Genomic DNA, 27,973 nt, shown 5'->3' with positions numbered 1-27,973 from the left:
GGGATTGTCACGCGTGACCTTTAAGATTGCATGCATCTCATCTCCACCCCCAGTGTGATAACTGTGTCCTAGGTATGATCCCGAGGTATGTACATGATATACTGCTTATTTTTACAGCCATCTCTCGAGGGGGAAGCTTTCATTTGCATTAAAAAGAGAGCGAGGGGAGGTATCCACCAGAGAAAAAGCAGGCGCGTGAAGCTGTCATACCTCCTTCAGCATTTTGGCTCACACATGCACACATGTCGGGTTGATGTGAGTCGTGCAACAGATTTTTATTTCAGAATATTGGGGTAAATACATCTCTATTGCACTATAAGAGGGCTTGTGGCCAAAACAGCTATCGCAGAACTTTAAATAACAGCTTGGTTTTAAGACGTCTTAATATCGCACCATATGTTGCAAGTCATTTACAATGAAATTACAATCCACAATTTAATCAGAGGTAAAGTTAACCTCACAGTTGTGGATGAAAAGACGTGTCATTTTGCATGCATGATAGACTAAAATGTGCCTGGGAAACACAAAAGGGCGACAAAAACAGAAAGTTAGAACTTGTAATTTAGTATAAATGGCCTCAAAACATTTAAGACTGTGTGTTGAATTTACCACCAGAAGAGGACACTGTTGGACAGACTTTGAGTCTGTAAGAAAAGGATACAAGCAGGAGACTGGGAAGAAACTGATTATTGAACAAATTATGGTTTAACTTATTTAACCAGGGAATTAAAATATCATCTCATTTTTACTGGATCTATGTATTATACTTGAAAATACTTCAATTACTAAGAATTTAAGTGAAACGTTACATTGTTTTTTACGGAATCGTGATTCAAAACAGTAAATAGAGTTGAATCAATATTGTTTCTGTAACATGAACTATAAATATCAACTTGTATAGATTAACTTGTGTATAGATAAACCGGTCTTATCATGAAAATAGCCATAGATGCATCAAAGGGGACATTTCACAAGACTTTTTTAAAGATGTAAAATAAATCTTTGGTGTCTCCAGAGGACGTATGTGAAGTTTTAGCTCAAAATATCATATAGATAATTTATTATAGCATGTTAAAATTCACACTTTGTAGGTGTGAGCAAAAATGTGCAATTTTTGAGTGTGTCCTTTTAAATGCAAATGAGCTGATCTCTGCACTAAATGGCAGTGTCGTGGTTGGATAGTGCAGATTAAGGGGTGGTATTATCCCCTTCTGACATCACAGGGGGAGACAAATTTCAATGTCCTATTTTTTCACATTTGAAGAAAATGGTTTACCAAAACTAAGTTACTGGGATGATCTTTTCCACATTTTCTACGTTGATAGAAGCACTTGGAACCTAATTATAGCACTTAAACATGAAAAAAGTCAGATTATCATGATATGTCCCCTTTAAAGGGAATGGCATTAAAGGGATATTTCAACCAAAAATGAAATTTCCGTTGTCATTTACTCACTTTCATGTTGTTACAAACCTGTAAAAATGTATTTGTTCTGATGAACACGAAATAAGGTATTTTGAGGAATGTTTGTAACCAACGCGATCAGGGGCCCCATTAACTTCCATAGTAGAAAAAACTAATACTATGGAAGTGAATGGGGCTCATAATCGGTTTAATTACAAACATTCATAAAAATATCTTTCTAATTAGAGAGAAATTCTTACAGGTTTGTAACAAAATGAGAGTGAATAAATGATGAACAAATTTTTATTTTTGGGTAAACTATCCCTTTAAAGGGACACTCCACTTTTTTAAAAAAAAAAAGCTCATTTTCCAGCTCCCCTAGAGTTAAACATTTGATTTTTACCTTTTTGGAAACCATTCAGCCGATCTCCGGGTCTGGCGGTACCACTTTTAGCATAGCTTAGCATAATTCATTGTATCTGATTAGACCATTAGCATCGCACTAAAAAATAACCAAAGAGTTTGTATATTTTTCCTATTTAAACTTGACTCTTCTGTACTAACATTTTGTAATAAGACCGACAGAAAATTTAAAGTTGTGATTTTCTAGGCAGATATGGCTAGGAACTATACTCTCATTCTGGCGTAATAATCAAGAACTTTGCTGCCGTAACATGGCTGCAGCAGGCGTAGTGATATTACGCAGTGCCCGAAAATAGTCCCCTGCCATTGAAAGTTACTAAGGGCACTGCTTTCGGGCACTGCTTTCGGGCGCTGCGTAATATCATTGCGCCTCCTGATCGGCTGAATGGATTCCAAAACGGTTAAAATCAAATGTTTAACTCTATAAGAGCTGGAAAATTAGTATATAAAAAGTGGAGTGTCCCTTTAAGAATTAATAAATGATCTACAAATATTCTAATTTTAAAAACCACCAAAAGCACAGTAAACAAAATGGCCTCAAAACCATGTTAAGAAAAAGTCCCAGCAAAACGACCCGCCCCAAAAGAGAGTAAAACACGGTGAAGAAAAACTATGATGAAACTGTTTTCTTTACTTAAATCAAAACAAGGGTTACAGGGAGGAACAGGACACGGGATCGACCACTGGAATGTACAGAATCGTAATGAAATTCTCACAGTACAGTGATATCATTCACAAAACCAGCCTTATATTCATTGCTTACTGGAATGGAATTAAAAAAAGAAAAAATGAAGAAAACGCCGTGGTACTTTTCCCTAAAAGAAAGTCCCATCAAAACCGCATTCCAGGTTCTTTCTCTTGCCTTCTTTTGAAATAAACATCATCTTGGTCTTCAAGGTAGAAAAACAAAAGTTGTTTTCAGTAGACCTGCACTTTGGCAGTCCAGAAAACAGGGCAGACAGGAGTAATGAAAAATGAATGCGTGTCTAATCCCCTCATTTCTTCTGGATTGGGAGGACCATTGATGTCCTATCGGAGGAGAGACCATTTAATCTGCTCTTTAGCCGACTGTAGCACCTGCGGAGAACAACATACATTCGATAAAGTCAAAATCAGGACATCCAATTACAAGCTTATGTATAAAATTAAATGTTTAAAAGTTTATTGTCACGTTTCGCTGTGACATCAATATTTTTGGCTACTGAAACCACAGGTGTATTCAGGTTAGTCAGATCATAAAGCGCTATTGAGATAAGATATTTAGATGGGGCTGTTAAAGTGGTCATGTGATCGTGGCTGTCACCACGAGGGGCGATCATTACATCTCATAATTTAAAACAAATCTGTCATGCTTTAATTTTAGCTGTAAAACTTTTAAGTGGAAAAAATGACTTTAAGTGCAATTATAATGGATGCCGTAATTAATCTGAGGTCTCATAAAGCGATACATAATCATTTATTATAACCTGATGTTTCAAATTAGGACGTGTCAAATAATTAGTCACATTTAATTGGAACGAATTACCGGCTTCAAAATCATTTATTTAAGCATTGTGTGTTCCTCTTCAGTAAACTCAATCACTCAAAGAGGATGGATGGACCAAACCGCACCCAAAAAACCTCACTTGTCTCTTAAGCTACAACACGTAATTGAATTTGAATGTGTTTGTGGTCTTGAGTCATTAATGCCATCATTTGTCTTGAAAGACAAACATCCATCAGGTAGAGAACCATTCAAAAAATCAGGACATTAGCGCCTCTTCTTTATGATCACTAGTGAACACTAGTAGCTCAACTGGTAGTTCGTAGGTTTAATAAAAAAACACACACATACTGATCAAATGTATAGCTTGAATGCACTGTAAGTCACTTGATGATGATCTAATAAAAGCGTACAAGTAAATGTACATCATAAAATTTTTTAAACCCATAAGCTTTATTATTTAATTATAAATAAAAAAATTAGTCTTTTTGGTCCACAAGAGTGGCGTGGACTTGGACACCGCTGTATGTAAATAGTCATAAAGAGCAAGAAGGAGCAAAGATGGTGCAAACAATAATGGGAACTCTGCATTACTATGTAATCGAGTAATGCAGGCGCAGCAAAACGTCCAGGAATTAATTCATCATTTTAATTTGAACGAGGCAACGCATAACCATATAGCAGGAGAGACGTGGAGACAGCCATTAATCACAGACGCGAGAGGGATACAGGCAGCCTGTCGCAGGGACTCTTAAATGGGAACATTAATCAGGTCGTACTCGCGACTACGGCAGCCGCGGGGAGCCATCGCTGCCAGACAGCCGCCAATAATTAGCCATCTTGTTTACATGCGGTAGACACGCGGGAACTCGGAAATCCGTGTTAATGGCGGCGCGGCGGTACGGTTCTTAATGTGGGAGCGATGAAACCAGACCACCTCAGACTCATTTTCTAAATGAATCATGGGTAAATCTCAAAGCGCTATAAAACATAAGAGGCACGAATGCGATAAGACAGCAGGTGTCGCTGAACGAAGCCAATCTTCTCTCACCTGAGTGACTGTCTGTTCTGTCAGAGGCACGTCGTCGCCCTACAAGAGAAAAAAAAGAGGGTGATTTTAAGACTTCCTGGTCTGCAGTTTGAACTTGAGTAGTATTGGAAATCAAACTTAATAGCTGCCTAGTAGCTCTTAAGTACATTCGAGAAAAGATGCTTGGCAGGCACAATAACATTAAGAAGAGCACAATTAAAAACATTTGAAGAAGAAAATGTTACCCTCAGAGCGACGCGGTGGACGACCTGCTGAGGGTCACTCTCCAGGATCACACTGTGAGAGAGACACACGGCAATTAGTTTGCGATGAAACAAAGACAATAAAATGGCAATCGGAGTTGCAACAAATGCAACGTTAGACTCTTTGCTTTGTTTAATGAACTTAATGCTTCATTTTCTGGCCTTTGCCTTCTCATATTGTCATATCGTATTGTCAGCACTAGATCTAGTGGTCCTAAGAGGTTTTTTAATAGTTGGAGAACAGGATGGCCTAAAAAAAAGTATAATTTTTCTTGATATACCGTATGCACTTCATATTCAGGGTGCACTCATATTATACTTAAAGGAAAACAACACCGTTTTTCAATATTTTACTATGTTCTTACTTGAACTTAGATGAATTAATACATACCTATCTTTATTCAATGCATGCACTTAATCTCTGCACAGCACGTCGTGAATGCGCCAGCATTTAGCCTAGCCCCACCCACCTCTTGGGATCCAAACAGGGATGAATTTAGAAGCCACCAAACACTTTCATGGTTTCTCTATTTAAAGACCGTTACATGAGAAATAAGTTAAGGGCTCGTTATAGTTGTGCGTAGGTCCTACGGCGTTCCGCATCGTTTTCATTTATACTTTTGCGTCGTCGTCCGTGTCGACGTGCAAACACATGCACAGACCGCTGGTAAGCAGTATCCACGTGTGTTACCACAGTAGCAGCGCGACCGTCAAAGAAGAAGAAGCTTGGCAAGTTAACCCACAAACGAAGAAGAAACAGCAACTTTTTGTGTATGATTTGAGAAGACCAGCAATGATGGAAGTAAATAAACAGCGACTTTTCAACTTGGCCCATTTTTTTTCTCACCGTCACAAATGGAAATACATATGACGCAGTTTTTTACCTGACGGGAGGGGTACTTGTGGACCAATCATAGTGCTTGCGGTCCGCGTAGAACTGACGCGCTGTTAAAATTTTTGCGAGGTGCACGTCAGGCTACACAGAGCTACGCACAGGCTAAGGATAACCTACGGCGTAGAGCTTACGCACGACTATAAATCGGGCTTTACACGAGTATGGTGGCACAAAATAAAACTTTTGTTTGGAGCCATAGGAATGAATGGGGCCAGGCCAAATGCCAACACATTTAAAAAGTGCTGTACAAAGATTAAAAGCGCACACATTGAAAATGCTGGGTTACAAAGGGGCGACCCAGGCGTTGGGGTAAACTAACCTAGAAAAATTTATATTTGACCCAACAATGGCTTAAAACAACCCATTTTTAGGATTGAAACATCTCTTTTTGACCCAATTGCTTGTTATATAATGTTTTACAACATTTACAGTGTGACTCATCTGATCAAAAATAATGACTTTTAAAATCACTTTTCTAAATGCTTTCTACAATTGAGTGAACAAAAAGGAAGTACCATTGGTTGAGGCAATGTTAATATGTCGTTACAGTTGAGATGATTAAACAGATCACAACGTTTTGATAGCGTTACAGTGTTTTTCATTATACACCTTACTAAAGTGGGAACTCTTTTTTTTTGTTAATTTTAGTGTTTTGAGATTTACAGCAATACATATTTTTTAATATTTCCTGTTACCCTTATATGAAGTAATTTATTACATGATTGAATCGCCTACTGATTGAATTTAGGCATTATTTATGTATATGCTTTGAAAGTCTACACAAAATTCCAGACAATACACAAATAACGGGTCCCGGGATCGTCTGATTTTAATTCATTCACACTGCCAGTGATTTTCTGGAATCTGTGCGTGCGTTCCCACACATCCCATAAAGATTCCACAAAGACGGGTGACATCAGGATGTGATGTGTAATGTAATTGTGCATTTGGAGGAATATTTTTCACAGTGTCTTAAAGGGACATTCCACTTTTTTTTTTTAAATATGCTCATTTTCCAGCTCCCCTAGAGTTAAACATTTGTTTTTTTCTGTTTTGGAATTTAATCAGCCGATCTCCGGGTCTGGCGGTACCACTTTAAGCATAGCTTAGCATAATCCATTGAATCTGATTAGACCATTAGCATAACGTTAAAAAAATAACCAAAGAGTTTGGATATTTTTTCTATTTAAAACTTGACTCTTCTATAGTTACATCGTGTACTAAGACCGACAGAAAATTAAAAGTTCCGATTTTCTAGGCCAATATGGCTAGGAACTATACTCTCATTCTGGCGTAATAATCAAGGACTTTGCTGATGTAACATGGCTGCAGGAGGTGCAATGATATTACGCAGCACCTGGAAATAGTCCCCTTGGTAACTTCCAATAGCAGCTGACTATTTTTCGGGCACTGCGTAATATCATTGCGCCTCCTGCAGCAAAGTCCTTATCCTTGGATTATGCTGCTAAGCGTACTGTTATATTAAGCTGGCGTATGATCTTAGCCACAACGTGGATAGTGAGGAGCACTGTTCTCTGATTTATTTCAGTTTATACATTTTTTTTTTTTTTGCTGTGAACTAGTGATGCGCGGGTCGGCATTTTTTCCAACCCGCGGGTCCCGCTTTTATGAAATATTTGGACCGGTCGTAATATGGTCGTACTATAGAGCTAATGATAAACATTTTCAACATTTACAAAGCAGCGTTTGTTATATCTATTCACAAATTCCCTACCTTAATTTCTCCCGCAGATCGTCTTTCATCTTTTAATTCTCCGTTTGTTTTGTTGTTGTGGCTGGAAGCGGGAGCTACTTGGCGCTTCCGTGACGTGACGCCAAAGGTTTGGGGATATCAAGTAGGGCTGTCGCGGTGAAGGAATTTCCCTTGCGGTGATTTTGCGTGGCTCACCAGCGCGGTATGCGGTTTTACCGCCTTCATTTACTAAAATAAAATTATTTTTTAAATCCAGAACAATGAGGTCAACTAATAGATGAAGGGTAGGCTACAGGTATTCCCCCTTATGAAAAAAAAAAGATTAACACAAGCTATACTACAGCTAAACTACAGAAAACAAAAATAAATTGAAGAACATCATTTAGGCTTGTTAAGCGCAAATTAACAGAGCATCGGCAAATACAGAACACAGCAGTGTCTTAAAGAAATTAAAATTAGCCAGTATTTGTGCACCTGTAAATGTACAAAACGAATGCAATACAGAAGGCAATGCATAATAATTTAGGGCATTTTAATAATACATTAGTAGATAAATTAACGTTTATATAAAAAGTATGAAAACGAATGTATCATTATTTTGGCTAAATTAAGCTGGAGAGGTCATATTTAGTCACACAGATTTGTCATCATTTCAGAACAAACTTAAATGCTTTCTATAATAACTTACATTATATCCTGTGTTTTCCTTTGTCGAAAATATTTAGAATTATATGCGAGTAAAAAAGCAAAAAGCGGAAACGTTTAGCTCACGCGGAGCGAAGGAAAAGCCGTTAATAAAGCTGACTCTCCGTGTATAGAGGATGTGATGAAACAGTCGAGTCGGCAGATGATCATCAATGTTTATATTATAATGTATCACGCAGATACTGTTGATGAAAAACCTCTGTTAGCACATTCTAGATATTTAAATGTGAAAGTCAAGCGTGCAGTCAGTCAGTTCAGAAAAGCAACCGCGGCGTTTTATTGGCTGCATCCACGGAGCGGACGCTGCAGATGCACAAAGAAAAAACCTATAAGGTCTTCTTTTTTATGAGGTTTTAATGCTGGTAAGCAACCAGTAATATTTTGGCGTCATTTGGGTTGATCAGTTATATTAAAGTACTTTTAATCTTTAAAACTGGATCTAGAGGGAGACGACGCCACAGTTATTCCTTCATCTCAGTTTTACTTTTTCACACATTCACTGTATGATTTAACGAAATATGAAGTATTACATTTTTATTTGAAATTTACGAAAAACAAATTGGCCTACTCTCTTAACTTTTGACAATCTATTTGGCCTTTATTATAGCCTACATGTCAGCATGACGTGAAAAACAAGGCGGCATATAGTTTCATGAATTTAACGTGAAAGGCGCGGTTGTTGCGGTTGCTTTTTTTCCATGCGGTTGGGCTTGTCAGTAGCGCGGTCATGCGGTAATGCGGTTACCGCGACAGCCCTAATATCAAGTTACGTTGCGGAAGTTACGTTGCCACGTAGGCCTACGTAATTTAACCTTATCAAAGAACCTAATAAAATATGAACAAATATATTCCTAAATATTTAATATATGCTACGGGGAATTAGACGCAACATACATGTTTTTATATTTTGTTTTTAATGACCCGCCCCAACCCGTCCCGCAATAAAGTTACAATTTTTTTTTGGTGTAGACGCGAATGTGGACAAATGTGTTCGAGTAGCCACAAAAGACCACCTATTGATTTAATGTAATGTGTACTAAGCACAATGTTTTAACATTGGACATTACGTCTAGTGCAACCACACCGTGTACAGCACGATCTTTAGGCTTTCATTGATAAAACTGAAGCTTCTGTTCGCGGCCTCTTCATTTTGTGAGCTTATTTAATCAACTGCTCAGAAATATCAGAGAAAGCCTTACATATACACGAAACAAAACGTTGTGAAGCATGTTTACTAACAACACAAGCAGCGGACCCTGACATAATATTAGTTTGTGCAATTAAAACCCGTAATTTCTCCCGCTCACATTTAAATGAAACCATAGAGACAGAGCGCCGCACGTCATAACCTGAAAACCACGCCCACCGGGGGGGAAACAATCCAATCGTCTCCATTGACTTTGTATTGAGAGAGGCCGCCTCCTTGTCATTTCTGGCTTATAACAAAAACAGAATAATGCCTTAAAGCTGCTGTGTGACAATATGTACAGCTAACAAGCCAAAGAACCCAGAAATAAGTTTTTATAAGCTGTCGAGCTCAAAAAACGAGCGTTTACAGACAGAAAAGTGGAAACAGGCAACTTTTCATAGTACTCATATTAGTAGAACTGCGTCCATTAGGGTGAAAAGTAGTCGGCGATCCACTTTTTTCTCCTCAAAGGCTGGGTTTTACGGCTCGACAGCTTATAAAAATGTATTTTTTGGGTTCTTTGGCTTGTTAGCTGTACATATAGTCACAGCAGCTTTTAGGCATTATTCTGTTTTTTGTTATAAGCCAGAAATGACAAGGAGGCGGCCTCTCGCAATACAAAGTCAATGGAGACAGTTGGATTGAATTCCCCCCCGGTGGGCGTGTTTTTCAAATTTGCATAACTGCGCTCTGTCTCTATGGGGACTCGCCCAAAGACCACCCCCTCAGTAATCAGGACAGAAGGGGTCGGAAGCGGACAAAAAGAGACGGATTATAATACCAGGTGAAAACGTGAATGTGTCTCTCTTATCCACTTGTGATCTGATCGACCAAAACGCATCTATAAACACTCTCAATGGAACTAAAACTAACGATAACCGATTATTTCTGTTTAGCTTCCTCTTAAAAAAGGAAAAATGTTTGAATATACAAAAGAACATCTCACACCGCCATCAACAATCTCATCAACAGCCAGGAAAAGACCTTCCATGTTTTCCAGCAAAGCTCTCTTTTCCACATTTTTCCTTAAAGAGAAAGATGAAGAGAATCTTGATTGTTGGATAGGTTACATTAATGAATCCAGTACATGAAGTGAATCTTTCCTACCTTAACATTTGACTCAGCGAATCAAAGAGACAATTCAGCACTGACATGAGCATTAGCTGTGAGAAAAAGAGTCACATGACATTCATTCAAGGCCTCAGAAACATCACATACTCTGAGAAACCCACAGCATTAGCTCGTTTTCATGAGAGCTGCCAATGACGTAGAAATATAAATCAATATTGCTCTTGTATACAACCGTCAGACCCTCCAACAAGGCTATTTCACTGTCTGTTTAAAAACAAGCAAGAGTCTATTTATATATAATTATTCTTACATACATATAATAACATGAGTGTATAATCACTCTTACTGTCTGTTCTGTGTGTCTTGTTGAAGATGTTTTTCTCAAAAGCTTTCTGCTCTTTCACTGTGGGATATGTGTCATCATAATACTGAAACATAAAACACGTCTATATTTAAAACGTTTACTTCAAGACAACAAAGTAAAGAAAGACTAAACCCATTCTGCAAAACAATTATATAATATTTGTTGTGTTAAGCAAAAAATCAACTAAGTTGTTTACTACTGTCAGCTCTGTATAAACGTCATCATATCAAGACATCAGCTGATCTGATCATCAACCTGAAGTAAATGAAATCTACATAATAAAGGGGATCTCACCTTAGCATACAGTCTTTCTCCATCGTTGTCCATGATCAGAACGGCTTTCACAGTGTACAGAGACGGTTCCTGTTATGATATAGATACAAAACATGATCGTGTTAACACGAAAACTGAATCAGTGTATCATATTACAGCTGTTTGGGTAATGAATCGGCGTGAACTGGGTAAAGGTTGTTCAGTTATATAACGGTGGCTCAGATTGACACGCTGTAAAATGAATAAAACGTTATGAGTTCTTATAGTGACCCAAATAACTTTAATGTCCAAATACCATAACAACACATAACGTTATTATGTAACTTGAGATCATCTGGTAAGCGGAGGTGGGAGAAAAGTAATGTTGCTAATGCAAATAAACCGCTATCTAACGGTTGTCTTATTAAATTTTACTTAAATAAGTAAAACGCATATACTTATAAAATTATACATTTATCGATATAAACATACCAGTATTAACGTATCCATGATCAAATCGACAGACTTTATTCACTCCTGATGCACCGTGTATTCAATTCCTGTGCGTGTCCACTTCCGCCTACGTCATGAGGTGAAAGGACACGAGCAAGCGGAAGTTTTGTTAGTGACGTTATTTTTGCAGCAAATTAATAATAGGCTATCTTTGTGTATTGTTTTTGTTTGGATTATGTTAATCATTTACATGTACACTGACGGCATTTATTTACAATACATCGTTGTAACTCTCTTGTTGTTATTTATACATTTTAGGGCTGTCGATTAATTGCATACAAAATAAAAGTTTTTTTGCATAGTTTATGTGTTTGTGCACTGTGTGTAATTATATAAATATATATAAATGCACACACATTCATGTATATATATATATATATATATATATATATATATATATATATATATATATATATATATATATATATATATATATATATATATATATATATATATATATTATATTATACACTCCCTGACAAAAGTCTTGTCGCTTATCTATTTTGTAGAAACACCTGCTATTAACCTGACTTTTAATTAATCAATTGGTAATGTTTAATGCACTAAAATAAATTAGTTTCACTGAAAAAAGATTTATCATTTAATCAAGACAGAAAGGTCAAATTTTGGCAAGACAAAAGTTTTGTCGCCTATACAGAAATTGAACAAATTTTCTCCAAATTCAAAAATATGTCAGCAAATTATGCAGTGGTGCTGTGAGAATCAAATTTAATATCTTGTATGACTTCCATGAGCTTGAAGGACTGCATCCATGCGGTTTGGCAAGGATTCATATAATGTATTGATGAAGTCATCAGGAATAGCAAAGAAAGCAGTCTTGCATGCCTCCCAGAGTTCATCAATATTCTTTGGTTTCGTCTTCCATGCTTCCTCTTTCATCCTACCCCACATTATGCTCAATGATGTTCATGTCTGGTGACTGGGTTGGCCAATCCTGGAGCATCTTGATCTTCTTCGCCTTGAGGAACTTTGATGTGGAGATGGAAGTATGCGATTGAGCACCATCCTGCTGCAGAATTTGGCCTCTTTTGTGGTTTGGAATATAAGAGGTAGCTAAGATTTCTTGGTATTTTAGACTATTGATGTTGCCTTCCACCTTACAGATCTCTTGCACACCCCCATACTGGATGTAACCAGACCATGATTTTTCTGCCACCAAACTTCACTGTTTTCTGGGTGAATCTCGGATCCATGCGGGCTCTAGTAGGTCTCCTGCAATATTTGAGGTGACTGTGGTGTAAGATTAATCTGAAAAATCAACCTCCTGCTTTTCCAGCGTCCATCCTTTTAGCAGGCTGTGGGCCTTGGAAAATGCCACATGGTTTTTCAATTGTCTTTTATTTAGTGCTGGCTTCTAGGCCCTGATTCGACCATGGAGGCCATTTCGAGACAAAATCCGACAAACTGTTCTGGTTGACACAGGGACTTCAGGTGACCAGGTCTCGTGGAGCTCTGCTGCAGTGGAAAATGGGCTGGCCTTGGATTTTTAAGCCAACAAACGGTCCTCCGAGCAGTTGTCTTGCAGGGTCTGCCTGACCTGGGCTTGTCAAAAACATCTCCAGTCTCTTCAAATCTTTTTTATATTCTATGTACTTGATGCTGAGACACATTGAAGGTGTCTGCCACATCAGCAGTGGATCTGGTCTTCAGCCTCTTGATAATCCAAACTTTAGTCTCAGGATGAATCTTAGGTCTAGTTGCATTTGATGTGAATGTCTAGTATACTGGGGTTCTTTTTATACACACCTGAGACCTAATTAATCCATTATTAGTCACAGCTGAAGCTCATATGACAAGGCAACAACACTTATGTCTTTGCAAAAATTTACTAAATGGGCTTTACCAAGCTGTGAATATTAGAATACTTTTTGACAGTTTCGTTTTGCACTGAAACATTATTACAAAAGCTGTTGGGATTAAAATGAGCCATTTCTTGAAAACAAATCTTGATTAGAAATATATTTTAGCGGCACTTCAGGTCAAAATGTACACAAGCGACAAGACCTTTGTCAGGGAGTGTACATGTATGTGTGCATTTATATAGCCTATACATAATATATACACACAGTACACACACACATATATATATTATGCATACACAAACTTTTATTTTGTATGTGATTAATCGCGATGGATCTTTTGACAGCCCTAGTATGTATATATATATGCAAAAAAGTTAATAATATAAAAAAGAAAAATCAGCACAACTGTGGTTAATATTAATGATGTATAATAATACAATTATGTTATTATTAATAAGTCAATAATAAATTTATAAATAACTATATAATATTTAACAATAAAAATATTTGTTTACATAAAACCGGTTCAAATATGAATTTAGAAAGAGGATAAAAATGTGCATTTATGTTTTTAGAAACTTATATCTAAACTTTTCATTTGTATGTGTGAAGATGGAACCCATGACCTTTTGCTCTGCTAATGAAATACTCTACCAGTTAAGCTACAGGAGCAAATCAGCTGGAGAATAAATAACGGGAAAACAAATTTGTCAAAACTCCTACAATGCCATTATTATATGGTAAATATAGCATTGGATACAATAAGCTAACAATAAACAATATATTTTTTCAATATTTAAATTAGTTTTTCCAACAATTTTTCATGTTAGGTCATTAAGAATTAACTAACGTTAACAGTTACATTTGATTTAAAAACGTATATAGTGCAACTGCAGAGCATTGCATTTACAGCACAAAGGATGTGGATTTAATTCCCAAGGAGCACACATATGAGATAAAAGCATCTGCCAAATGCATAAAAGTACACAAAAGGTTTCTTATAACTTTTGATAAATACAATCTCAAAAACAGTTCTTCTTTTTTAATTTTCTAAAGAAAATGAAATGAACAAATAAAAAAAAATAGAAGTTTGTCTATTAAAAAAAAAATCCCTTCAAAACTGCTAAAACCACTGGCTCTCATGGTCAGATACTTTGTCAATGGTCCTGCTTCCGATCCCGATCTTTAACCAATTGCATTTGAAATTGATTTGCCCTCCATAAATGACACACTAGCCTCAATGACACAGGCCCTCCTCAAAATTGCCTATGCTTCCAGTCTATCCTGTTTTTTCCATGATAATTTAAGAGATCCTCCTACAACTCGGCATCATAATTACATTGGTCACTTTTTCTGGGAAGCACCACTATTAAAGCTAATCCTATAAGGGATTTTCCCTGTGTCCATCATTTACAACAGCGACTCTGCTGACATCCGAGGTCATTCGTTTTGTTCTCAGAGTGGAAAGGCAGTCTTAGAGTTTTATCTAGAGATCTGTGGTGGGCTAATTTGTAAGTAAACTCACAGTGCTATTCTCGGTATGTCGTTTAGGTTTAATTTTGTTTCCAGAATGAGCGTTAAAGCATAAGACAAAGATATATATCTATGTTGAACACAGAATTTTCTTATATGCTCGCAACTGTAAGTTCACCAGCAAGTTTCACAATGAAACATTGGGTTTTCACAATTTTACCACAAAGAGCATTTCGAAATTACCCCTTCTTATGTCAGAAAGGAAACCGTATCTTGCCTGGATATACAGGACTGTATAACAAACCTTTTGTTTAGGTATAGTAGTTATTTACCACTAAACAGAATTATAGTGTTTTTGGTTTCATCTGGATTTATTTACTGTAAAGTAAACACTTGGGATTTTGATATGTCTGTATGTGAAGTCTTTTTTAAAGTATGTTTACTAGGCATCTTACCAATTGTAAGAACATTTTAATGATTTCTATTATAAGATACAAAATTTTAACACTTAGAAGATACATGTTAATAGAGAAAGAGGAGAGGGGTTTAATAGTATTACATTTATACTTAAGCATTTGGCAAATGCTTTAATTCAAAATGTTGCAGTGATGGCCGGTGACTTCTCTTCCAATATGTGTTTGGAATGTCGTGTGTGGCTTGTCATGTCGGGGTGTGTGTTTGGTGCGTCATGTGGACTTATGTGCATCATGCGTCATGTCAAAATACGAGCCTGCTGCACACGTGTTGAAAGGGTTTATGATAAAAGAGACGTTCATGTTCACAAAATACTCGCAAGACACTCGCTTAACACTACAGCGAGTGTATCTGGCAAACATGATCATTTCTTATATCAAAACCCCTTCGAAGCATCTGCAGCAGGACTGTATTTTGACATGACGCGTGATGCACAGGTTCATATGACACGGCGAACACATATTTTGACATGACGAACCACACACGACGGGCTAAATACATGTTTTGATGAGCTTCGTATCATGTGCCAACGAAAAAGAAGTCACCTGGTACCGGGCGTGCCTCATACATCCTGAAAAGTAAAGTGGCTGGTTCTTTGATCGCCCCCTGGTGGCTGAATGCAGTACAAGTCATTAACCGCTCTCTCCAGGCAAACAAAACGGGACTTGGAAAAAAATTTTGAAAGATGTTTTGGTCCTTTAAGGTAGTTGTTATATGTTCAGTTGTTCATTTTTGTGATAAGTTTCATTTTAGCTAGTAATTTGATGCTATAGAACTAGGCGTGTTGTTACGATTGACATTTGTGATTGACAGCTTCTCTGAGCGGACTGTCGGAGCTTCGAGGGAAGATTGAAGATATAACTAACTATTAATTTTCGATTTCTTTGTTGTGTCAAATCGACAAAATGAATTGTTTAGCAGTAAACTGTACTAACCGACCTACAGGATCTGAGGGATTTTTTTCCGGTAATGTTAAATGTGGGCTTTATAATTGAATTAATAAATGTTATTAGCTAAGATAACACGCCTAACGTAAGTTAAAACCAAGCGTGCCGCACAAGCCCTGAAAAGTGAAGCCAAAACGTCTCGATCGCCCCCCAGTGACTGGTCCCAGTATAGGTCATAACCCCCGCCTCCCCCATGTTATTCAATGGGACCAACTAAACAATTTAATTACACTTCAATTATATCGGTTTCTGTCATTTACTGTAGTTTTTATCACGCTGATGTAAATTCAAGTGTTTGTTTATGCAATAAAAACGGTGGTGTCACGTCATGATTGACAGCTGTGATATGCGCATTCTGCTAGAATGGGGATTTGATTTCACGGCTTTACTTCCTGCTCACTACTGCGCAGGACTGGCCCCGAAATCGCTAATGCGCAGATTCAAGACTCAATATGTCAGCGACGTATCAGGATACTGGCGGCTTCACTTTTCACCAATGGAAGAGAGCGAACGGGCGTCGTCCATCTTTTTTACAATCTATGCTTAAAACAGACTGCATGAACTTAATTTTGCTGTCCAAGACATCCAACAAAATTGTTCATTTTAAATCATTTTCAAAAATAGCCGTACTGTTTTTAATATATAATGTATTATGTTACGTTCAATGGGCGTGGTTGAATTGGGCGTGCGAGAGTTTGGGCGAAAGTTTGATACCGCGGCTTCTCCTCCGGGCATTCCGTCTGCACATGCCCTGGCTCCAAACTGGCGTTTTTGCATAACATGTCAGCGCCCATCATCATACATTTTACATTCAGTACAATGAAAGAAAGCGGCGTTGCGGCGTCCATCTTTTTTTACAGTCTATGGCTACCGCTGAAATGATGTACACTGTATTCAAGCCATACATTTTTAAGTATAGGTGTGTTCCCTGGGGATCGACCCCATTACCTTTTAAATTGGTAATGCAATTATCTACCAACTGAGCTACAGGAACACCTTAACAATGTAAACAATGCTTCAGTGTCCTAAATTTATCAAAGTTTACATTTACATTTATGTATTTACATTTACAATCCAAAGCGCATTTAAGCAATACTGTACTTTTCATCTGTACACTGTTGGATCAGTTTAAAAAATTACTTCAATTGTTAACATATAACTTAAAATGTCACTTTAGTTTCACTTTACTTCACCAATTGAAGTGACTTTTTAAGTTGAACCAACTTTTCACTTTTTACAGTGTATGTGTATTCCCTGGAATCGAACTCTTGACCTTTTGCACCACTAATGCAATGTTCTACCACTTGAGAGACAGCAACACTAGGAATAGTTCATTTTTAAATGATTATTAGCTGTAAACATGTTTTGTTAGTATCCCTTCATGTCCCAGAATTCTTTGAAAAGGGCCACTGTTTCATTGCCTGAACACACAGAGGTCATTTTCTCAGAACTCAGTTCTGAAGAATATTTTCCACTAAACAAACGTTACACCTGACAGACTCCAAATGAGGAACCTGCGCCCACAGAATCATTGTGCACTGTTACTATGTCTCAATAGTGCTCGAGATAAAGTTGAAAGATAATCGAATATATTACACAATAGTTCATCTTGATCTACGAGGTCACGCTACAGTAATCGTCTTTTTCACACCGTATCAGAATGGCAGCGATGGATCTGCTGGGCACCTTGACCTTTGAGTAGCACCTGACTTTGGGGTGACTCCGTATCCCATTCGGTTCCCAGGGTGGACACGGGTGTGTCAAAAGCAGCGCTGCCCCTGTGGTTGGCATGTGTGGCTGTAGAAACAGAGGCGATCGTAGGAAAGGGGATGTTGTGTGACGGAAACTCTGTTGAATGCTGATAAAGGCTTGTCTAGGTGCTCCTGCTAACTGCTGTGGTTTCTGCCATGAGACAAGGGTTGAGGGGAGCTGCCCACATTATTGTGGCATACTTTAATTCACCCAGGCCTCCTTTGTTGCACAATAAAGCATATGCACTGTGTGTCTGTGTGCACATTATACAATTATTGTTTTGTCTAGTAGTGGCTTTGAATATGTTGATGTTTTAAACATTTAGTGCTCAATAATATATCTGTACATCCAAAGTAAAATTCCAAATGTTTTGGTTATAGATGTTGGTTAAATAAAACAGTATACAGGAACAAAGGTCAAGTTTATGAATGTAGATTTTAACAGTAAGGTTATTAACAGTGTTTGTTATTAATGTCACATTTTGTTTTTTTAAGCTGAATTTAAAAAAAAATACGGGGAAAACACTTCTTTGTTGTTTTTATCTCTTTCTAACATTTCTGATACTGAATAGATTTCTTGTATTTGCTTCATTATTTTAAAATCTTATATATCTACACTCATAAAAAAGGTAAAAAAAGTTGTCAATGGGGTGGTACCTTTTCAAAATGTATACATTTGTACCTAAATATTGGTACACACTTAGAGGTACAAATTGGTACCACAAAGATACATACATGTACCTAAATGGTACATAATAGGACCTCTTTAAAGGTACCATCCCAGTGAAACTTTTGTACCTTTTTTTAAGAGTGTAATATAGGCAGATAATATTATATTATATAATAATATGGCAGATTCTCGTTGTAACTGACTCCATATAGTGTGACACGCACTGTTTTACAAAATTTAGTTTGTGACCCTGTCTGTAAAATCCTCATAATAATTGATTTTAAATTAATTTCAGTCTTTGACATGATCTTAAAAAAAAAAAAAATATATATATTTTTGACACGGATCCGTGTCAAATTTGGCAGCTCTGGTGCGGATCCGGCCCAGAGTCGTCTGCTATCTATCTGGGTGTGGTATTTTTTTACAAATTAACTCTGTAAGCTTAATTATTTATCGCGAATCTCCTTCCCTCCTTGAATTACCTTGATCTCTTTTTACTTTCAGTCACGAGGGCAAGGCTTGTAAAAAGTGACTTTAAAGGGACACTCCCCCCCTTTTTTAATGCTCATTTTCCAGCTTCCCTAAACATTTGATTCTTACCGTTTTGGAATCCATTCAGCTGATCTTCGGGTCTGGCGGTACCACTTTTAACTGCGGCAGGCGCAATGATATTACGCAGCGCCTGAAAATAGTCAACCTGACAACCTTGGTAACTTTCAATAGCAGAGGACTATTTTCGGGCACTGCGTAATATCATTGCGCATCCTGCAGCCATGTTACGGCAGCAAATTACTAGATTTTTACGCCGAAATTAGAGTATAGTTCATAGCCATATCGGCTTAGAAAATCACAGCTTTTAATTTTCCATCGGTCTTAGTACACGATGTAACTACAGAAGAGTCAAGTTTTAAAACGGAAAAATATCCAAACTCTTTGGTTATTTTTGAGCGCGATGCTAATGGTCTAATCAAATTCAATGGATTACGCTAAGCTATGCTAAAAGTGCTGGCGCCAGACCCGCAGATCAGCTGAATGGATTCCAAAACAGTAAAAAACAAATGTTTAACTCTAGGGAGCTGGAAAATGAGCAAATAATAAAAAAAAAAGGATATTTCCTTAAAGATATCAATTTTATGTAAAACAGTAAATCACTAAAAATGACTTATTGACCATATTCACAGGCATGGTCACAATTGTATTAAATTAACTGTATTACCTATTTGGGTGATGATAGTGGGAGTGCTCAGTAAATATTCTGCATTACAGACTAGAGAAACTTATAAAGAAACTGACTTTCAGAAGAAACATTGAGAAATATTTACATAAAAAAATCAGTTAATATGGCAGAGTAAATAATTTGATGTAAGACCTAATAGAGCGGTATATACTCCTGATTACTCATACGCTCATTTTCCACTTTTCCCAGCAGTAGAGTAGAATGTATTTTCCCAATGGACCACAAACCAAAACACAAATGCCCTCAGAAGTTTCTCCAGAAAGTTTTTCCATATTATCAAAAACTTCATGTTTACTTTTGATTGCCTGATACATACACTGTAGATGGTGGTGCTATATTTTTACCATACATCATTTTTTACCTTAACTATTTAGCCAAAAAATTTAAATAGATTGATGGGTCATGAAAATGTCAGTCAATATTAATTCATAAAAAACATAGTTGGGCATCACAGGACCCCAATGCTGCCCCAGAGGTCTGATTGCATAAATGTAAAGACTACACATAAAGAAATAAAAGACTGTATGACCTGAACTATGTATGAAGAAAATCAGTATGGGTATTTAGGTTGGAATACGCCAAATCCCAAGCCATTGTGGTTTATGTAATAGCAGGCTGTTTTTATGTGTGTGTTTGTAGGTGGTTGAGTTGGGTGGGTGGGAGGGTGCTAGGAATCAAGGCTTGGGAAGTCCCGTCTCTCTGGTTCCTGGCAGGCGCCTACCTCTTTGGACGATGTCAGCCACCTACGTCCATCATAACCATGCATTTACATACAAACATATTAACACGTGGGAAGATAAAGACCACATAATAAAAGATGAGCTCCAGCAAGCATTCACATAACCAGTGACAACCGAAGACATCAGGGACGGTTTTTAGTCATAGCGCACGATTTCGTAGTCCCCGAAACGACTGTGGAAACATGGTCTTCGATAGGTTGTTGTTGATAGGAAATCAGACTTCAAGAGAAGCCTATAAACATACACTTGCGTGTGTTGCTGTGATTGTTGGCACACACACATACACACACACACTATAAGTGGTGTGTTTACTGAGAAGGTGTAATACGATCAGTCTAGCAGTTGAATGGCATCGGTCAAATAAAATTAAACACTTGAAATGAAAAAGGAAAACCCATTTTTTCACATTGCCACCAGAACGCACCGTTCCATTGTATCTGACCAATTGTCCTGATTGTTTTCGGGTGACTCTAGAGGGACTTCAGCAAGACTCAGATGGTCATTTGCAATGTAAGACATGCTCAACTCCCACCCACCCATACACCTGCCCCCCCTCTCTCTGTCTCTGCGGTTGTGCTGCAGAGACAGGAACAATGTGGCCTTTCTTACCTGTCGAAGGTGTACATTCCATCCTTACTAAACCAAGTTAGAAAACAGTACCCCCCTCCTTCGCACGGGCCGCTCAGCAATCCCAGATTTAACTCCAGGTGCGCCCGATCACAGCGTCTGTGTTCAAACCACATCCTCGCAGTGGATTTCCCGCAGAGGTAATTTCACATAGTTCTCACCCCGGAAATACATTTATGCATCTGATAAGCGTTCGCCTGATGCACTGATATTTAAGGACACGCCATAGATCCGGACGTGATCTGAAACCACATTTATAAGGGTCGACGTGTCAAGGTCTATATTTGCTCAGTATTCGTGGCTTAACCGTTTTGGTCTTTATTTTTGTGGGAAACGTAATTTGAACATTTTGAAGTGCGAGTGTTGCATTTAGTAGGAGACTTGAGGGCAAACTGCGGGTGCTTTACAGGAAAGCTGCTTACATCGCCCATAGACCCATCCCATTTATGTGAGTGACAGCCAGAGCAGGCAGGGTGAGTGGGAGAAAGAGTCAATGAGACATAAGGACAGGTTGAGCACATTGCACACTTGCTTCAAAACTTGAACTGCCTCTCACTCTTTAAGTTTAACACAGGGGTCAATGATCTCGATGCGCACAGGATAATCTCATTTTGTGAAGACTTCTGAGCCCAGAACATTAAGGAAATGCTAATAAGGTACGGTTTGTCATTTTCACTTTCTGGATTTGTTTATATTTCTTTAAAAGTATGTCAGGCAGGTGTTTTACATAACTTTATATGCTTCACATTTCAGGTGAAAACTGTGGGTAACTCTTATTTCTTTATAAAGTTTCACGCAAACTTTATGAAGGACAAATATGTAGAGAGAAAGGAAAAAGTTTGGACAGTTTTTATTGCTTTAGATACTCAATACTAAAGTTGATTTAAGTTATTTTTTATTTACTTGATTAAAGCGTTATGTTTGATTTATATTGTAAATAATACATTTTACATTAAGTTTCTCCAAAGTTATGCTCATTGCAGAAATTATTATTTTGGTAATACTTTATAATTAAGTTGTATTAGCTTCTACAGTAAATTTTAACATTCAACAACATGTTTTTAAAATCAAAAGTTAACATTATAATGTGCAATTAACACAAATTTATAAATGCTGAAATATGTATTGATCATTGCTAGTTCATTTTAGCAAATGCATTTACTAATGTTAACAAATACAACTTTATTGTTAAGCGTTACCATTATTTAGTTTAAAGCAGAAAAAATAACTTGAAGTAAAGTAAAATAAAACAAGCTTCATTAGTTTATTAATATTAATTTACTTTAAAATTAATTAAAAATACTTTGCTGCACTGTAAAAAATACTTTGCTGCCTTACATTTTTTTGTTAAATCAACTTTAGAATTAGATTTAGAAGTCATGTCAACAGAGATGAGTTGTCACAACTTATAAAATATAGTTGAGAAAAGTCAACGTAATTTTATAAGTTATAACAACTCACCTGTAGTTATAACAACTCATCTCTAGTCAAGATAAATAATAGTAAGTTGAAATGACTTGTAAATCCGAGTTGATTCAACAAACAATTTTAAGGCAGCAAAGTATTTTTTACAGTGTGCCTTAAAAATATTTGTTAAATCAACTCAGATTTACAGTCATGTCAACAGAGATGAGTTGTCACAACTTATAAAATATAGTTGAGAAAAGTCAACTTAATTTTATAAGTTATAACAACTCACCTGTAATTATAACAACTCATCTCTAGTCAAGATAAATAATAGTAAGTTGAAATTACTTGTGGGTCCGAGTTGATTCAACAAAAAATGTTAAGGCAGCAAAGTATTTTTACAGTGTGCCTTGGAATTTTTTGTTAAATCAACTCGGATTTACAGTCATGTCAACAGAGATGAGTTGTCACAGCTTATAAAATATAGTTGAGAAAAGTCAACTTAATTTTATAAGCTATAACAACTCATATGTAGTTATAACAACTCATCTCTAGTCAAGATAAATAATAGTAAGTTGAAATGACTTGTAAATCCGAGTTGATTCAACAAAAAATTTTAAGGCAGCAAAGTATTTTTTACAGTGGCCTTAAAATTTTTTGTTAAATCAACTCAGATTTACAAGTCATGTCAACAGAGATGAGTTGTCACAACTTATAAAATAAAGTTGAGAAAAGTCAACTTAATTTTATAAGTTTTCACAACTCACCTGTAGTTATAACAACTCATCTCTAGTCAAGATGAATAATAGTAAGTTAAAATGACTTGTAGATCCGAGTTGATTCAACAGGAATTTTAAGGCAGCAAAGTATTTTTTTACAGTCTAGTCTAGATGTTTATCATAAATATTGCGAATATGTTTAGAATATTATATTTTTTTAATTAATAAAAAAATTACTTTCAGGTGTCCTTGTATGGACTATGATACTGGTTAATGCCACAGCTGATGTCCCACATCTCTCTCCTCTCAGAATTTAAGAAACTAGTCAAAGGAAACGTGCTAGACACTGCGGTAAAGGCAGGATATAACTTACTGTATTTCGTTTAGATACACCAAATGTGACAAAAGGAAAGTGTTTTGTTGAATACCTCTACGTACAAGAAATATAAGATAAATGTATAGCTCAGTGGTAGAGCATTGCATTTGCATGCGCAAGAGGTCATGGGTTTAAACCCAGGGAACACAAATACTTATAAAAATGTGTAGCTTGTAATGCACTGTAAGTCGCTTTGGATAAAAGCATCTGCCAAATGCATAAATATAAATATAGATCATTATTATTTATATAACATTATTGCTGCAATGACCTGTCAACCTGACATTTCTACCAGGCAGTTAAAACATAGTTTACAATTAGCTAAAGACTGAACTGTTCTTATATTGCATTTAATAGGAATTACACTCAACTTTCACTAAGTTTAGTTAAATTAAACAGCTAACAGTAATTTTTACTTATTAACACAAGCAGTCAAAACCATTTTGCAAACAGTAGCAGAAAAGTGACATATGAAATATTCTTTTTATAGTTATGGTTGTTATTGTATAAAAGTGAAACTCATACATAAAACAAAACTGAAAACCGAGAAACGCATTTTTTAAACACTTAAGGAGGAGAACCATAACGGTTTTGGACAAAAACAGTAAAATTTTTAAGGCAAATAATACATTTGGTAATATGCTAGTGAATATAAAGTATCACTTTTTAAATGTATAGAGTCTTGGTGTAAGAAAGTCTTCCTGATATTCTGATGTTTGTGGTTAGGCCCCTGTCTTCGTTTACTGGAGAACAGGCTGCCTCCCAAAAGATTGCCTTATCAAGGGTTGACATTACCATTCAAAACCCAGCTGATAGGACAAATCCAACCCAACGAAACGGTGGCCAATGGCACATGACATTTGGAGTACATTGGAATAAAAACTTTACACTATCTCTGATTAAAATCTATTGGTTAATGTCTAAAATGTGAAGTTTCATAGCTTCATCCTCAATCTGAAGTTTAATTAGTTTCTAATTGTGTAGATATAGACAAAGTCACATCTTAGCTGTTTGTGTGTCTGTTTGCTTAAATATAAGACATTTTTAAAATGTTTGTGGTGTTGTATTAGTATACGCTGTGCATTACTTCGACCACTTAAAGGGATAATTCACTCAAAAGTAAACATTTTGTACTTGTTTACTCAACCCTCAATTTGTTTAAAAGTTGTATATATTTTTTGTTCTGCTAAACACAAACTGAAGATATCTTTAAAAATATTCGTAACCCAGCATGGCACCATTGACTTCCATAGTAGGAAAAATAATATGGAATGAAATTTTTTTAAACAAATTGAGGGCGACTAATTGCAGAATTTTTGGATGAACTATCCCTTTAATAAACTTTTATTTAATAAACAGGATATATTTGCAGAAAGCACGTTGCAAAATAATTATTTGTTGTTTTAGGTTGATTCACTGCATCAGGGGTGTGTCCTGAATGTGTTCGGCAGTCAACGGTGTACTTCCCGTGAGGATCAGTGAGGTGAGTATCTACGTAAGAAAAAATATCGTTCATCAGTTGACCAATTTACTGTTCGAAATACTTAGATTTTCTTAAAATGTATTTCAAACATGAATTGTGTTTCATTTAAAGGGACTGGCAAACCCTAGAAGACCGCATGGGGAGTTGTCAATGTCCACCAATGTCACTGGTTTCCGGGCACACCAGCATTTGGAGATGGACGTGGCCTGGCAAGAACTGATGGCCATCACAGATCTTCAGGTCTGTAAGCTGGAACACCCAGGTGCATTCATCGTTATATAACAACAACTTTAAAAACTCACTTTGTGAAGAAACATCAAACATCATTTCAGTAAAATACAGCTAGTTCTTTTCATTTTTCTAATTTTGAGTTCTCTTTAAACGCACACATTGTGTTAAGACCTGCAACAATGGGCCAATTGAGTGATGCGAGAATAAAGGCGGACAAAGAAAGAGGGTGAGCTGTATATTGCTGACAGCCCCCTGCATAGCACAATGACCATCTGTTTCTACATGAAACCCGAGCACCCTTAAGTAAGACCTGCATAAGCTACGGGTGGCACACTCACCATGGTGGGCCGGTCCTGCAGACTAAACTTATGAATGTGCCTCTCATCCGTTACTCCACCTCCAAAGTCAAGTTAACGATATTATTTGTTTTTGTTATTAAAACTGTATTTTTTCCTCACAGGAGTTCGAAGTACCCAATGAGAATCCCTTTGAAGCTATTCCATACCTGTCCTTGGAGCCCATGGTTTCTCAAGGGGGATATGGGATGGGTCAACCGCAGACTGAATCCATTCCAGGAACGTGCGATGCTCATCCTGCGGTGGTTTACGAAAACTCGTACTCCGAATTGATGCCACCTTATCAGCGCCTGAATCCACACATGCAGGACATGCACTATGGACTCCCCAGCGGCCATGTTTCTTCTAGAATGCTCACAAATACGCAAGCTCTTCATCCGCCTCTCATGAGTTTTTTGGAGCATATGAACCTGACGACACGCAGCCATGGCATTGGAAGGGATGGCCATAGCTCAGGACAAATCAAACAAGCCTCCGTGGATGATCTAGAATCAGACTCCGGATTGTCGCTCGGTTCGAGTCCGCCCCTCGCCTCCCCAGAAAACGCAGTGCATGGGATGCCTACTTACGTACCCACAAATGGAACAATGTGCTATGCCGAAAGTAAAATCGAAAGTATGGGGGAACGGCCAAATCTCCTCGGGTCTGTTGACTACCAACAGTCTTACAGCTCTTACCCAAGTGCTTCGTTTTCCACATCCGCAAATATGCAAGCTGTCAATCAGCAGGGCCAGGCTTACACAGGGCCAGGGACGGCGATGTTAAAGCAACCGATTTTACCTACGGCCCTACATGACCTTCAGTTAAACGCATCAAGTTTACCTAGGGTAGGTTCCTATCAGCCCCCTTACCCAAAGCCTAAACCGAGCAGTGTTCCCGCACCTCTGAGCAGAGATGAGCGACGAGCCTTTGCCCTAAAAATCCCATTTACACTGGACAAGATTGTGAACTTACCAGTGGACGACTTCAACGAGCTGTTGACCCAGTATACGTTGAACGAGGCACAGCTGGCACTTGTAAGGGACATCCGTCGCAGAGGAAAGAACAAAGTCGCGGCTCAGAACTGCCGTAAACGAAAGTTGGAGAATATTGTGTATTTGGAGAACGAGCTGGGACAGCTTAAAGCCCAAAGAGAGCATTTAACCAGAGAGAGACTGGAGTTTCAGCAGAACTTAGCTATTATCAAATGTCGACTGTCGGATCTTTACAATCAAGTGTTTTCACAGCTACGGGATGAGGAGGGACGTCCTTACTCTCTTGATGAATATTCACTACAACAGACTAATGACGGCAACGTTTACTTGGTACCACGCAACATAGCATTGGAAAATGAATAAACTTTGTAGCCAATGAAAGCAAAGGTGTAAATTAGTTAAGTATTTTAACTCACTACTCAAGTATCTGTACTTTATCATATTGTACGTTTCACTACACTACATTCTATACTTTAATATCTTTAAACTTTTAATTACTTGAGTAAAAGTAATTAAGTACTAGATTTTTAATGTAATTAAGTATTAAATGAAATTATTTGAAATGTAGTGAAGTAAAAAGTATGATATTATGCTTTAGAACAGAGGTCTTCAACCATTTTCAGGCCAAAGACTCTTTAATCACCCCATTCTCATGATTTGCATATAAAAATCATGCAAGTCGTGCAATACATACACCAAATTCCAATTTTCCATGCATATGATGGGCCAGTCCTTCCCGTTCCTTTAATACAGCGCATTTTTTGTGTCATTTTATATATTGGTTTCTATTTTTTTGTTTTTCTACCATTGTTGCTTGGGTTCAATTCTAACCCCAACTCCAAGCGACCAATGTTTAAAAATAGACTTAAACATGAAGAAACCTATATATTAAATGACATCCTAAAGCAAAACCCCAAAATTGAGAATAAAACGATACGAAAAGATGCGCCTTTTTAGGTGAAAGGGAAGCACTGACGTATCATATGCATGCAAAATTGGAATTTGATGTATGTATTGCATGACTTTTCACACGCACTTGAAAATGGGTTGCCTTAATAGATAGAGAGAAGAAACGGGGACCCCCTAGTACAGTGGTTCACAAACTTTTGGCGTATGCCCCCTAGGGTGCTTCCATTTGCGGCCCAAAGAAAATTAATAAAATGCAACGTTTGAATTAAACAAAACTTGTTAAATGATACAATGTAGTGCTGTTGGTTAGTAGCCGTATTTTCCTGAGGTTTAATTACACAGAATTTATGATTGTGCATTTTATAAAATGTCCCCAGTTTAAGAACCACTGCCCTTATACATCATATTATCAAATTAAGACTGCATTTATTATTTATAACACATATGGTATGATGGTTTTTTACAAAGA

General features: G+C 37.1%; 3 protein-coding genes across 5 annotated transcripts in view; 2 read left to right on the top strand and 1 right to left on the bottom strand.

Annotated features, from left to right (window-relative positions):
• The window catches only part of znf740b (zinc finger protein 740b), a 28,151-nt gene extending 28,067 nt beyond the window's left edge, over positions 1-84 (top strand). Inside the window, exon 7 of the mRNA XM_055189230.2 lies at positions 1-84. Coding sequence (XP_055045205.1) covers positions 1-24 — 24 coding nt within the window. The 3' untranslated portion in view covers positions 25-84.
• On the top strand, positions 68-27,973 carry nfe2 (nuclear factor, erythroid 2). 3 transcript variants are annotated; one of them, XM_055189226.2, is made up of 5 exons: positions 68-85; positions 21,614-21,705; positions 24,959-25,034; positions 25,146-25,274; positions 25,726-27,973. In XM_055189226.2, exons 3-5 carry the CDS (start codon positions 24,990-24,992, stop codon positions 26,956-26,958), a joined length of 1,407 nt encoding a protein of 468 aa, XP_055045201.2. In that variant the 5' UTR covers positions 68-85; positions 21,614-21,705; positions 24,959-24,989; the 3' UTR covers positions 26,959-27,973. The 3 variants fall into 3 exon arrangements, with proteins under 3 accessions (XP_055045201.2, XP_055045200.2, XP_073731581.1); XM_055189225.2 differs by lacking the exon at positions 68-85 and adding an exon at positions 20,521-21,522; XM_073875480.1 differs by lacking the exons at positions 68-85; positions 21,614-21,705; positions 24,959-25,034 and having other exon boundaries at positions 25,162-25,296.
• On the bottom strand, positions 2,440-11,434 carry copz1 (COPI coat complex subunit zeta 1). Its single transcript, XM_073875481.1, has 9 exons — positions 11,287-11,434; positions 10,837-10,905; positions 10,533-10,606; positions 10,350-10,447; positions 10,215-10,272; positions 10,056-10,132; positions 4,587-4,639; positions 4,363-4,401; positions 2,440-2,905 (listed from the first exon to the last, which is right to left on the bottom strand). Exons 1-9 carry the CDS (start codon positions 11,302-11,304, stop codon positions 2,858-2,860), a joined length of 534 nt encoding a protein of 177 aa, XP_073731582.1. The 5' UTR covers positions 11,305-11,434; the 3' UTR covers positions 2,440-2,857.

Source organism: Misgurnus anguillicaudatus, chromosome 13 (genome assembly GCF_027580225.2).
Source record: "Misgurnus anguillicaudatus chromosome 13, ASM2758022v2, whole genome shotgun sequence".
NCBI lineage: Eukaryota > Metazoa > Chordata > Actinopteri > Cypriniformes > Cobitidae > Misgurnus > Misgurnus anguillicaudatus.
The sequence above is the reverse complement of the archived record's forward strand: the minus strand, read 5'-3'. Positions and strand labels throughout refer to the sequence as shown.

Coding starts and splice junctions, on each gene's coding strand:
- copz1 (XM_073875481.1), bottom strand. Junction 4,402..4,586: donor TCCACCGCGTCGCTCTGAGG/GTAACATTTTCT, acceptor TTTCTCTTGTAG/GGCGACGACGTGCCTCTGAC. Junction 2,906..4,362: donor CAGAACAGACAGTCACTCAG/GTGAGAGAAGAT, acceptor TGTTCTCCGCAG/GTGCTACAGTCGGCTAAAGA.
- nfe2 (XM_055189226.2), top strand. CDS start 24,990: ATGTGTTCGGCAGTCAACGGTGTACTTCCCGTGAGGATCAGTGAG. Junction 25,035..25,145: donor TTCCCGTGAGGATCAGTGAG/GTGAGTATCTAC, acceptor TTTCATTTAAAG/GGACTGGCAAACCCTAGAAG. Junction 25,275..25,725: donor TGGCCATCACAGATCTTCAG/GTCTGTAAGCTG, acceptor TTTTCCTCACAG/GAGTTCGAAGTACCCAATGA.